Here is a 12,912-nt window from a genome sequence, read left to right on the forward strand (position 1 = left end):
CAGCACCTTCCCGGTCCTCTTCCTGCCGTGTAGTTGCCTCCTGGAAGCTGCTGACAGTGCTGCGTCACTCCCGCCGCATCTCTGACCCACAAAAAGGAGCTGGGAAGGAGGGGTGGCGAATGTGCGGACCGAGGCAAGAGGGGATAAGCAGAAAAGAACAGGCTCTGCTCAAACAAACAAAACGGATGGGGCTTCCGCTCTGGCTCAGTTTGAGGCCTAGTCGCTGTGGTATTCAGGAAGTGGGTCTGGGAGACAGATCTTTTATTGTTACGTAATGAATATTTTTTCCACACCAGTGTCAGCTGAGAAGGCGGCGTCCAGTGTTCAGTGTCTCATGCTAATAATAGGCCACAGTACCAGTCATGGCTGTATGCTGTAATGTCAGATCCACTTCAGCACCCAGCTTTTCATGTGGGCAGGGTGGGGGAAACACATTTTAGATTGACCAGCATGACGTCACTCATTCTCGTATGAAAACAGGTCCAAAGTACCTTTGTATATCGGTTTTTGTTTACATTTACTGTACCATATGTTGCCTCTGATCTGTTAGGTACCTGTTAGAAACAGAAAATGGTCCATACCTTTGTCTTACGTTACTGTTGCTTGTATAGGTTTCAGGTGAGGAGTTGGTGTGGCAGATGCCCCCACAAACTTATTTTGTGCAAGGTTTTAAATCCGAAAATATGTGCTGTAGTCTGTAGGCCTGGATCATGTTGACGAGAATTACAGCACTTGTTTTGCACACGTTACCTAGGGGTTTATTTGCTTGAGCCTCCTCCTCCTAACATGTAACTGGCTTTCATTGCCATGTTGCTCCCTCTGCTGGCTGTGAGGGTGAACACAGCACAGCTCCTCATGCTGCTGTCCCAGCTCTGCTCTATCAGGGCTCTATGGCAGGGATCAGATTGAGTGCTGTGGGCCTTCAGCAGAGGGCGCAACAACTGTCAAGTTGGCATTCGTAAACAGGAAGTATACTTTCAAAATGCCCTTTAACCCTATGATGATGATGTGATGTTAGCAAGACAAATACTGTCCTTATCCACTGTGAATAACAAAACAATTTCACTTTTAAACCATTAGAATTGAAATATTTTCTAGGATACACTGATTTAAAATGTATGAACACTTGAAAATGTTGGCCCTTGTTTTGCAAAGGTGAGAAAGTTAATGCTGCCTATCCCTTGTGGTAACACTTTGATCAAGAATAGTGAAAGTGTTTAGCTGCCTCTGCTTCTCCTTAGAGCTACCAGACTAGGAGGACAAAAAAGGTCTTCCTCTCCAGCCCATGGCATGGGCGAGGGCCTCCATGTCCGGGGTCAGCTCACCACTGCTCCGCCTATGTACAGATGTGTATATGTGCATGAACACATGCAAGCATGCACACCCACACACTAGAGGGAGCACACAATAGAAGCTAACTCACCATTTCTGATCTGATATCATTCTTTGAGGCAAACAGGCTAACCGGATGACACTGTATGAGGCTGGTATAAAAACTCCACTCCACTGTGAATTTTAAAGAGGCCCTCACCTTTCAGAATCTGAACCTATGTGTGGTCTGTGTAAGCTGCGTTACATCCTTCAGAGGTAGGCAGGACAGGATTCTTAGCAATATGTCATCAGGCAAGCGCTCTAGCTAGTCAAACTCTCCTTGACAAAGTCCTATGGTGTACTGAAGGATCTTCGGGCAAAAAACTGCACCTACTGTGGCTGGCGGACATGGTTTCGGTTGTGCGTATGGAGAGACTCAGGTTCCTGAGGACCAACTAATTTAGGAAGTTCTCAACTATTTGGGACCCGTTCCTGGCCTACTTTGACGAGGTTAAAAACGACGAATAACTTGCCCAGCTAATTTCTCATGTACTCCTTGCACGAGATTTTATGTACAGCATCTCTTACAAGCACTTATGCACCTTATGCGGCTGGTAGCATCACATTGTAATGTTGGTACTGTATGTGTTGTTTTTTTGTATGTGTCTGTCTGAGTTTGTTTTGCTTTTGTCTGTTCTGAAAATTCATAAATAAAATATTGGAGAGAAAAAAAACTGCGCCGACATGTTCTGGTGAAGAGTGACAAAGCATAGCCTAGACATCAGATCCATGGAAACCCAAGCAAGCCTTCTCTGTCAAAGAGTAGACTTCTATCAAAACAGACACACAGAGCACATTGCCAATTATTCCCACTACAAACTAAATGTATGGATATTGGACAGGCGCTCTGCTGATAACTAAATGTATGGATATTGGACAGGCACTCTGCTGATAAGGACTCGCACTGCAGCTTTTTTCATGTAGGAAATCGTAATGGGATTCCTTCAGCACCCTGGAATGCAACTCATTGAGAATTACCTAAAGTAAGAACAAATAAAACACAAACACAAAAAACGCACTAACTAAGGCAGAATGAAGTTATAATAATTCCAAGAGTAGCCTAGATGAGGCAACTCCCTTGCTGTTGTAGATCAGACATTTCAGAAAATGGCAAACACTAGCAACAACTACAGTATGTACTTGCAATATGAGAGATGACCTCACACCTGTTTCTCAATGCCTCTGCATAGGGAAACTGGTGAATTGCAATTTCTTGTTGCCAACAATGGCTTCCGCTGGTGATAGCCGTGGCCCTCCGGCATTATGTTTTTGGGTTGTCCGTCCAATTTGACTCAAACTTACACTTGGACTCAAGGATTAAGTGATCAGATTTTGGTGGTCAAAGTTCAAGGTCATTGTAACCTCACAACCGCCCATTCCATGCTCGTTAACGTGATATCTCAGGAACGCCTTGAGGGAATTTCTTCAAATTTGGCTCAAACATCCACTTGGACTCTAACATGAACAGATTAGATTTTGGTGTTTAAAGGTCAAAGTTCAAGGTCACTGTGACCTTGTGACTGCCCGTTCCATGCTGGTTAATGTGATATCTCTGGGATGGCTTAGGGAATTTCTTCAAATTTGGCTCAACCATTCACTTGGACTCAAGGATATGAATTGATTAGATTTGGGTGGTCAAAGGTCAAAGTTCAAGGTCACTGTGACCTCACGTCCATCTGATCCATCAAGGAATGGGGCAGGGCTAGGTAAAATGGGCCATAGCTAGGAATAGGAAGGTCGTGGAGAGTCGGGATTTGAGGGGTGGCTAGGGGGAGTGGCTAGGTGGTGTGGGTAGTGGGAGGGGGTGTGGTGGGAGAAAGGGGCAGGGCTTGGGGAAATGGGCCGTAGCTAGGGATAGAATGGTCGTAGAGAGTCCGGATTTGAGGAGTGGGTAGGGGGAGTGGCTATGGGGATCTGTGTGGTGGGAGGGGGCATGTGAGGGAAAGGGGTGGGGCTAGGGGAAAGGGGCCATAGCTAGGGATAGGAAGGTCATAGTCTTGCAGTAGCCAGCCGTAGATAGATATCTATGTCTGTGCACAACTTTTTAAAAGTGGTTAAGGATCGCCCCTAATGCAAAACAAAATGCATGACAGACATGGGTTGACCAACCACGGATGCATAAAGGGCCCCCCTCACAGCGCGCATACGCACAATTAAGGCCAGAATAATAACGAAGACATACACTCATCTGCATCTCAACAGGATTTAATTACAGCTGAAAACGATCACCTGAAAACTCAAAGCCAACAGCACAATAACAAGTAATAAACTCACCTGTATCTAACACAGGATTTACAGTGCAGATACACTCAATTAAAGCCAAAAGCACAATAACCCTCTAATTGTCCATAAACTTATGGAACATTTTGTCAAAAATATAGGGTTGGTCCTAAATACTGTAACATCCCCACACATCCCCCCACCAGTTGAAAAACTGGTGCTGGACTAAAAGAGACTCAAAGTGAAGAAAGGAATGTCCGCATCAGTTATTGAGTAGCCAATGTAGTGTTTCGTAGCATACAGTTATTATAAAGTGTTCCCGAAAAATATTGTTTCTCAGTAGTAAGGCACTAGTGAGAAATACACCAATGAGTGAAAAGTGTGACCACATGCCCTGCTCTCCCCGAAATAATGCAATCTTATTTACCCATTCGACTTCCTGTGTGTCACTACTGTATACAAGGTGATCATTAAAACACAGTCAGACACAGTTTCTGGGTTGATTTGTCTTACTGCCTGGTTGTGTGCCAGGGTGAGACCTAGCCAACTGAAACTACGAAATTGAGACTCTTGAGACTGTGTGTGTGTGTGTGTGTGTGTGTGTGTGTGTGTGTGTGTGTGTGTGTGTGTGTGTGTGTGTGTGTGTGTGTCCATGTATCTGTGCACGCAGGCAGGCAGTGTGTGTCATAATAGACGGGGGTCATTTTGTGTCGAAAAGGCAGGGTAAACACAAGTAAAACAGTAATGATGGCTTCCAACTTACAATCATGGAAGTTGGAAACCCTCATTAGTGTTTTGCTTGCACCTATGTTTACCCTGCCTTTTCAACACAAAATGGCCCCCGTGAAAAGGGTCTATATCCTGAGGATGCTGAGAAGCAGATAGAGGAAGGAGAAGAGGCCCCAAAATGTCACAACTCATTTATCAAACGATCTCCTTTCTTTGTTACTTCTTCTCATCCGCCCTTCCTCTTTTTAAATTAAACTCTTCTGCTTGAAACTCTCCCCCATCCGTTCATTGCCTTTGCTACCACCCTCCTTCCTACTTCCTCTTACCTTTTCTTTTGCACCACAGGTTTCAAAAATGTATTAAACATGGATAATTTAGGACTTTAATCATGAGAGAAATAACAAGGAAAAGAGTGGAAGAGAGATAGAAAGTATGGCGACTAGATAGTTTTTTTTTTAATCCTCATCTAGACTTGGACAACTATTTTGAATACCATATCAGTGGTGCAGTGGTTCTCAATTGTTTTCACATGGAGGACCCCTAAACTGACAAAAATTAGACCACGGACCCCCATTTGATAGGATTTTGTCCCACGGTCCCCCATATGATATTATTATCAATCTTAGTAAGATTGATGCTTTTAGATGTTTTATTATAGAAAGTGTATCAAACCCATGAACAAAATAGTCAGTGTGTTGCTTATGAATGGAATTATAGCGAAAATAAATTACCGCCCTTTTGGCTGGAGACCCCCTGGAACCCCCTCAAGGACCCTTGGGGGTCCCCGGACCCCCATTTGAGAACCACTGGGTAAGGGATCAGTTCATCCCAAGCCTGGGCAAGAGACACGGTCGCCCTGTGAAGAGGCTCTGGGTTATGGGCCCCCTGAGCTCTTGGGCCCCTGGACCTGGGCCTGGTAGGCCCGTTTGGTAATACATCCCTGGGTAGCGGAGTGGCTAAGGGTATGTGGGTGGCGGGATGGTAGGGGTAGGACCATTTTCCATGTTGAAAACGATTAGCCGTGTTGTTGAGGTACCCCTAAACATTGTCTAAAGTGCCATAAGGCTGAATGGCCACACCGTGGCCATGGGCTTCAACAAGGTATTTACTCCACATGTACACTGCAACTTGACTTGTTGGCGGATGGAGGCATACAGCCATGAGGCGGTTATTTAGGCCTATAGTTTTTTGTTACATGTAATTCTAGTAATCATTACATTTTAGTTGTTTTTTGCATTTGTTTGTAAATAAGTCGCAAAAGAAAAGAAAAAAGACAATGCCACAGAAATTGTGATGCACTAGTCTCTCGCATGGATGTGGACATTTAGGGCCTATTGATGTTTATAATCCATTGCAATCTATGCTGCTTGGTTGTTGGTAATCTGGTAATCAAGACTGAAGTGACAGTGTTGAATTCACACCAGTGAGTCAGGTCACCTTGACGCATCATTACAGAACAAACAATGGACTGGATGCAAGGACAGTCTTTGTTCAGCTTGCTATTTAACAGAATTAATGTAGTCTAATAGCTCTAGCTACCCTGGCCTGAGCTGCCTGTTGACAAAATTAGCCTGTTACAAAATGATCCTCTGCATTCGAAATGGAAACACATAAATACTCAACATCTGTTTTAGTAATAACAAGTTGGAAAAAGTATTTTGAAGGAGAAGGACCTTCATCACTGATTTCAAATACTTCCTTCCAGTGAGCAAGGACGCCATTTTTGGACGCAGGAGTGTAACCATGACAACAGTGAGAGCAAAGGAAATGATAGAGGATTTTACTAATGGCAGAAAAAGGTAGTGGCTGGCTGTTGTGCTAGATTTCTGTGAATTAATAACTAAAGATGGTCATGTTAATTTACCAGGAACTGTTGTGCGTTAAGGGGGTCACGACCCAGCGGATTGATACATTGCATTTGAGATTAACGTTATCGATGTCATTAGACTTTCAGTGGCGGATTTGGAACATTATATTCACCCTAATGTCTGGAGAATAACGTTACTCGTTTTCGGGAAATATACCCAGATCTAGCAGCGGACTGATGTCGTTCGCTTTGGACTGTTGTCGAAAACAAAAATAAAAAGTAGTCCCTCCCTTAGCGGAGGAATCACGCGGATGTATATTGCAGTTGCAGGCCCCTCCGCTCAGCTGATGTGAAACTAGCTGGGGTAGAGAGAGAAAGAGGAGCTGGTGCACTGTCTGTTACAACTACAACACTGGAACAAATAGGTAACAACAATATACCTTTAGGTGGAATTTTTCAGTGACATCCCAGCCAACCGTTTCTAGGACCTCTGTGATGATCCAATATTGAAATACTTTTGAGGAATTATGATTCCGTCTTGCGGAAATATCTCGAATCCCGTTCTTGCTTTCCTGTTTTTTTGTGTCTGTGAGATTCAAGCAGGGAAAGGTATCAAGAGGCCATTTCTTTTTGCCAGCTAACGCGTTAGCTGCTAGCTAGGCAACTTGTGAATTTTAACAAAGTTTGACAAAATTGTTCCCATAAGACTGAATTTGTTAATTCTAACGACCAAAACTTGTAGTTTGTGAAATAATCCCACTGCCCTCATGTCGAGCTGGCAATATTCTTCAAGCGTAATGTTACGTTCAGCCAGCGAAAACACGGCTTGCTAATGTTAATTAGCTTGCATGCCAAGGTTAGCTAGTAACTTAGCGTTAATATAACGTTTTTGTTCGATTTGACAATGCTTGTATCGCTCCCCTGCATTAATTCGAAATTAATAAAGCCACGAATTTAGTATTAGCTGGTCAGCTAACGTGACCAAAACGGTTGATACTAGCTTGTCTAGCTGACCGTCTGGTGTTTATTTTTTTGACAACTTAGCGTTTGCTAATGGGTGGTCATTGAACAAACATTCGCTGACTAGCTTACTTGGCTAACCTAGCGCCAGCAGGGTAACGTTTATAAGGCTAACCAGTGACTAACTAACGTACGAGTTATGCCACTTAAATTTGCCTCTTGTATATAACATTAACTAGCAATCACCAGCTAACGTTATGTTAACTTGCGTGTTGGTTGGCATGTAATTTCCACTTTGCTAGCATTAGCTAAATGGCTAGCTAGCGCTGTAGTGAGCATTGGCCTTAAGTTAGCAACTAACGTTAGCGAAAGTCCATGGTCTCACTAGCTAACGTTAGCTGTGCTTGTGTATTCACGTTGACAGTTGCTAAGAGTGTGATACTGGGCCTGTCTGGCTAGCGAACAAGTTGACATTAGCAGTATATTTTTACGTTCAAGAAATCCACCTTAGATAATCTGAAGCGAGATAACCATCGTATGTGCCTTTTTATTTTTTCAACCGTGCTCGTCAGCCAGACACAAATCAGCTTGCCAAATTGGCTAACGTTGGTTGTGCGAAGACGGTCCAACCGATGCTGCCATTTTCGATGTGAAAACTCAGGTGATCGTAATGGTAGTTTGCCACATACGGCACCTACCTTAGCCACTAAATACAAATGTACTACATTATTGCCGTGGTCAAACAGGTGAATGTATACTAATTTGACAATGCGGTTACTTTGATAGTGAGCTAAATAGATAGGCACACCGGTACGCCAACTACGCATTTCCATGTATCCACTGCTAACTTAGCTAACGTAACTTTAATGAAGGGGTCGCTTTGGTATTTGTTTACGTTTGTCTGTTTCCGATGAGAATGCTTTTTATCTAGTGGAAACAAAGATGTGCTTTTGGAATCCAATAGGTTTTCTGGATTGATACGGATGCGACTAAGCTAACGTTACTGTCAAAATGTATGGGATTAGATTCTGATTGGCTAAAAATGCTAGTCGGAGGTGCTAGCAAACTACGTCAGAAATATAGGCCTCTGTAAATCAGCAGCCTAAAAATGTTGGTTACAGTCGTGTTTGTTTAGTGGTTTAGTCGAAAAACGTCGTACCGGCGTATCTTCCAAGCTGTCTATCATTTAGTATGGTTAACTAAACGCTGTAGTCGAGTGTGCTACACAGTTGTCAGAATGGACGAATAAACAAAGACTAGGATGCACTGTCAGTGCAGGCCTAAAATGGCCTTGTGAGCTTGCCAAGTGTGGCGTATTTTTATGATAAATGATATCATGATTTAAGCCCTCGGCCACTCAATCATTAATGTTACATTTCAGATGGAATAATTATATCAACTATAGTTTAGTAGTCTTGTGCATCAATTGATACACTTGAGCCTCAAAATGTGTTAAGATTTTCACAGTTTAATCTCTAATTTGAGCAATATCTGCAGTTCATTTGAGTCATGAGAAAGACCGAAGATTATACTTTGCTTATCTTTACATGCAGTGGGCATTTTCTTGCACATGCTTAACATGATACCATGACTCTGATGAGTGATGATGACATCACAAGTGCTTTTTGACTTTTCAGTCTTGGCCATTAAGTATACAAGCAGCCATGTTCAGTTGATTATGTTTAGAGAGCGAGCATTATGGACAATATTGACTAATGTTCAGTGTTCAGTGTTCATGAAGGCTCTGAAAAGTAACAATTGTTGTTCACCAAATTTCCCCCCGGGGATCAATAAAGTGATTCTGATATTGATTCCTTTGAGTTAGAATCTGCCCTATAACTGAATGACTGACAGAATACCAGGATTTAATTTGATGTTAGCTCTATTTTTGTATTGATTCTTTTTATGATTCTTGGGATGTTTGATTAGTAATAGTGATATTTCTCAGAGGAATGGCATTTTTTCTTATTAAAGAAAATTATTTAAAATACCCAATGCCCATTGATGTAGGCCTCTACAATGATTAGGTATATGGAGACTCAGTTGTATATCTTGTTGTTTACAGAATGCTGCCTCCCCTCTGACATTTTTCAAATAAACATTAATGATCCATTCTAGATATAGACCCTTATTGTATGGAAGTCATTCAGTGGCTTACTGTGATTCAGTTGCAGTGACATGTATATTGGCGTGACTTGATTATTGGGTAACCCTTGTGAACCAGAGAAAATGTGAAGACACTTGGAAGTTGGAGCATGAGCTCAGCTTCCCAGATCATATTATTATCATAATAATAATAATTATTGAACCAGAGAAAATCTGAAGACACTTGGACCCAGAGCTCAGCTTCCCAGATCTTATTATTATGATTAATATCATTATTATTTTTATTATTATTATTAACAATTCTGCAATATTCTTCACAATCACCTATTTATAATGATAAGATTTTATTTGTTAACATTTTTCTTAGTAAAGACATTTGAAATCTGTTTTTGTGAGGATCAACCAAGAGCTGTCTGGTTCCTTTTCAGGGTCATTGATCTCTCTGGCAGCCCGTTACTGCTCCCAGATGAATGGTAATGTGAGTAATAGGATTGATCTGTTGTTTTTGGTGGGGCTTGTATTCTGAGATGTACAATCTTGGGATAATTGATGAAACAGTCCTGTCCCTGATCATTCAGAGTTGACTAGAGGTGTGAAATTGTTATCAGCAACAGCTGCCACCAGAGTGACGACCCATTGGCTGTTGAATAACATCATCAGACGCATTCCTACATTTTGTCAGTATTCTGATATGTTTTCTCTCTCTGTTTTGATTCTAGTGAATGGTAGTGTCTAGAAAGGGTATGTCCCTTCAGGAGAGAGGTGCCAATGTCCAACCGGCCTAATTCCAATCCAGGGGGGTCACTGCGCCGTTCAAAGAGGAACACTGCTGCGGCCCAGCCACAAGACCACACAGTCGCGGGAAGGTGAGTCTACCTGGACACATGCTCACATTCAAGTTTTAATAGAATTTCTCAATTCAAAATTGGCAAAACAGGTAAGAGGTAAAAAAAAAAAAATCTACAGGGAGTGTTGGGTAGGGTGGCGGTTAGGGGAGCAACATAAGCTGTTAGGGGAGTAACAAATACTTAAATTTGTTATTCCATGGTGTATTGTAGTTGGAATTTAAGATTTTAACTTCCTGCAGAATTGGCTACTTTGGCTACCTGTCCCCTTGGATTAAATAGGAGGCATTACTCTGTTTTCTCTCATAATTTAGAAGTAGTTTATTCATGTTACTACAGAGCTGTTCCTTCGAGCTGTTAGTGATCACAAGATATGCAGATAGTCAACTAAAATGACATGGATTGATTAAGTCTAATTCGTGTGGACAGAATCTCACACTGTTACTTACTCTTTGAATTTCCAACCGTACAGGTTGCAGTCAGAGCAGGTCAAAGAGAAAGCAACTCCCCCACCTGAAAGCAGAAGAGCTAAATCGAAGGCTTCCAAAGCCACATCCAGCTCAACCTCGGGCCAGTCCAGAGGCCACAGCTCCAGAAGGTATGGCCTCTTTTCTATTTGGTGTGTGTGTGTGTGTGTTTTTTCATCATAGATCTGGATGAGTACAGAGAATGAGGCATTGTACCTGTATTACTTTGGCCCCAAGGTTTAGGGACTTTTCTAAGATCTCTTGCTCCTCTGTCTTACTCCCTGGCAGAAGCAGTCTTTCTCTGTCCGTAGCTTCATTTGTGCTACAAGACGACGCAGAGGCTGCAGGGACATCTGAACAACAGCGACCAGGCCACCAATCAAAGAGTGAAAGCACCCGAGGGCAGAAGCGAGGCTCCGCTCCTGACCAAATCAGTACCTACGGCCCTACCCCCGCCAAGAAGTCCAAATTGCCCCCACTCCCCCGAGAGAGTACCTCAGAGAGCAAGAAAGCCCCAGCAAAGTCCAAGAAGAGATCACTGGCAGCAGAACCACCTGCACCGTCAGGTCGAGGCCAGAGCAAGAAGAGCGGGGCCGCTGGGGCCTCTGCCATCCCAAAACGGAAGAAAGTGGACTCTCACCCCGCTCCGAGTAGCACCGCTGGGCCCCTCCCCAACCGTACCGAGGGCAGAACTGCAAAACCCACCAAGCTGGCGTCTAAATCGGCCGCCTCAGCCAAAGCTGGGTGTAGCAACGTGACGGACTCCTCCTCTTCTGCCTCCACCTCTTCCTCCTCCTCCTCCACAGGCACCAACAGCGCTGCCCCACAGGGCGCCCGGGTCAAACAGGGCAAAGACCAGACCAAGGCACGCCGCTCTCGTTCAGCCTCCAGCCCTTCCCCACGCCGTAGTACCCGTGACAAGGAGCAGGCCAAGACCGCCAGCTCTTCCAAATTCGAGTGGGCAGCCCGCTTCAACCCTAAAGTCAACCTGCCAAAGCCCAAACTGTCCCTGCCCGGATCCTCCAAAACTGAAACCTCCAAACCTGGGCCTTCAGGATTACAAGCTAAACTAGCAAGTGAGTCACACTACCTGCTTAGGGAATGCTGCCATAGCCAGGGCAGTCCAAGCATTTTCATCTACTTGGAAAAAAAACGGATTTAAAGTATTTATTTTGTATTTTTGTAATGGAGAATATTTCAGCACAGTGCTAGGTTGCTGGTAAAAGTGCCTAGAATAGGCAAGCTTCCTAGCTACAAGTAAAAATTTGCCAGGGTTTAGAGCTCGTATATTTTCCACTTTGCTCTTTCTATGAGCCGTTTCATATATCCCCTCCTTCAGAGATGGAAAAGATTAGGATGGTGGACGGAAGTGTGTGTGAGCATTTGCTTGAGTATTTTTTGTAATTATATGATCAGTTCAGATGTTACAGCAGGGTTGTACCCTATATAGCAGTAGTTTCCGAAATAGTGTGCAAGTCCAGGTGTGCCGTGAGATTTTGTGACAACCAGGGGTTAAATTGAGCTGCCTGGGTCCATCAACTAAAAGGGCACTCAGACAGCTATCGATTTACAGTACTATTAAAATTATTTCAATATTCCAACTGATTAAACCTCAAAATTATGTGCTAAAGGGTCCAGAACACTTACCAAAAAATTATGTTAAATCTACGTATGACCCCCCACCCCTGTGCGCTCTACAGATGAACGGACTATTTCTCCTCTGAGTTTAGCCTGCATGTACAGGGCACTGCTGAGGGGAGTTGACTCGCACACACATCATAGGGAAGTATTAACTCCTCCAGGTGGCGTGGTGCAATTCAACACAACATCAGTTTAACAGTGCTGTCAGGGCGCATTTCAAACTATTTAAAAGGAAAAGAGAACCGTAAAGCACTCATTTTACTTTCACTTTTGCTACTTTCGTTTTCCCGTGGCATGGACTCTTGTTAGGTGATGGGAGCACTGACCCTCTCCCCCCCAAACCTTCATGAAAACAGAGAAAGACAATGATCATATAAGAAAAAAACTGCATTAACAGTAGGGGTGGGAATCGCAGAGTAACTCACGATACGATACTATCACGACACTTGGCCCTTGATAATGGATGGTGTCACGATACAGCGATTCTGCGATAATAGATACATTGCAAGAAATTTAATCTACAATACATCACAATATCTGTGTAACTGAAGAGTAAAAAATACCCCTAAAAAGGCAAACATAATTATGTATTCATAGAATTCACATGGAACGATGTACAACAAAGTGCGGACTGCATAGTGCCTCTTTAACACATGTGTCAGTCAAAATGTCAAAATGTTTACAGAACGATTTCAGGTTATATGTCACAATATGGTATCACGATACGGGCGCCAAGAGGAAGTATCACGATATATCTATATTTTGT

The 12,912-nt window shown here is 43.2% G+C and overlaps 1 protein-coding gene across 3 annotated transcripts in view; it reads left to right on the forward strand.

Annotated features, from left to right (window-relative positions):
• The first annotated feature begins 6,486 nt into the window (after positions 1 to 6,486).
• trip12 (thyroid hormone receptor interactor 12) overlaps positions 6,487 to 12,912 on the forward strand; it is a 59,680-nt gene continuing 53,254 nt past the window's right edge. Inside the window, exons 1-5 of one of the 3 annotated variants that reach the window (XM_083637821.1) lie at positions 6,487 to 6,552; positions 9,622 to 9,666; positions 9,913 to 10,059; positions 10,511 to 10,636; positions 10,794 to 11,581. In XM_083637821.1, the coding sequence (XP_083493947.1) occupies positions 9,962 to 10,059; positions 10,511 to 10,636; positions 10,794 to 11,581 (1,012 nt within the window). In that variant the 5' untranslated portion in view covers positions 6,487 to 6,552; positions 9,622 to 9,666; positions 9,913 to 9,961. Of the gene's footprint in view, positions 6,553 to 9,621; positions 9,672 to 9,912; positions 10,060 to 10,510; positions 10,637 to 10,793; positions 11,582 to 12,912 lie in introns of all 3 variants that reach the window. The other 2 variants (XM_083637819.1, XM_083637820.1) reach the window with 2 other exon arrangements.

Source organism: Poromitra crassiceps (genome assembly GCF_964638095.1).
Source record: "Poromitra crassiceps genome assembly, chromosome: 5".
Taxonomy (NCBI): Eukaryota; Metazoa; Chordata; class Actinopteri; order Beryciformes; family Melamphaidae; genus Poromitra; species Poromitra crassiceps.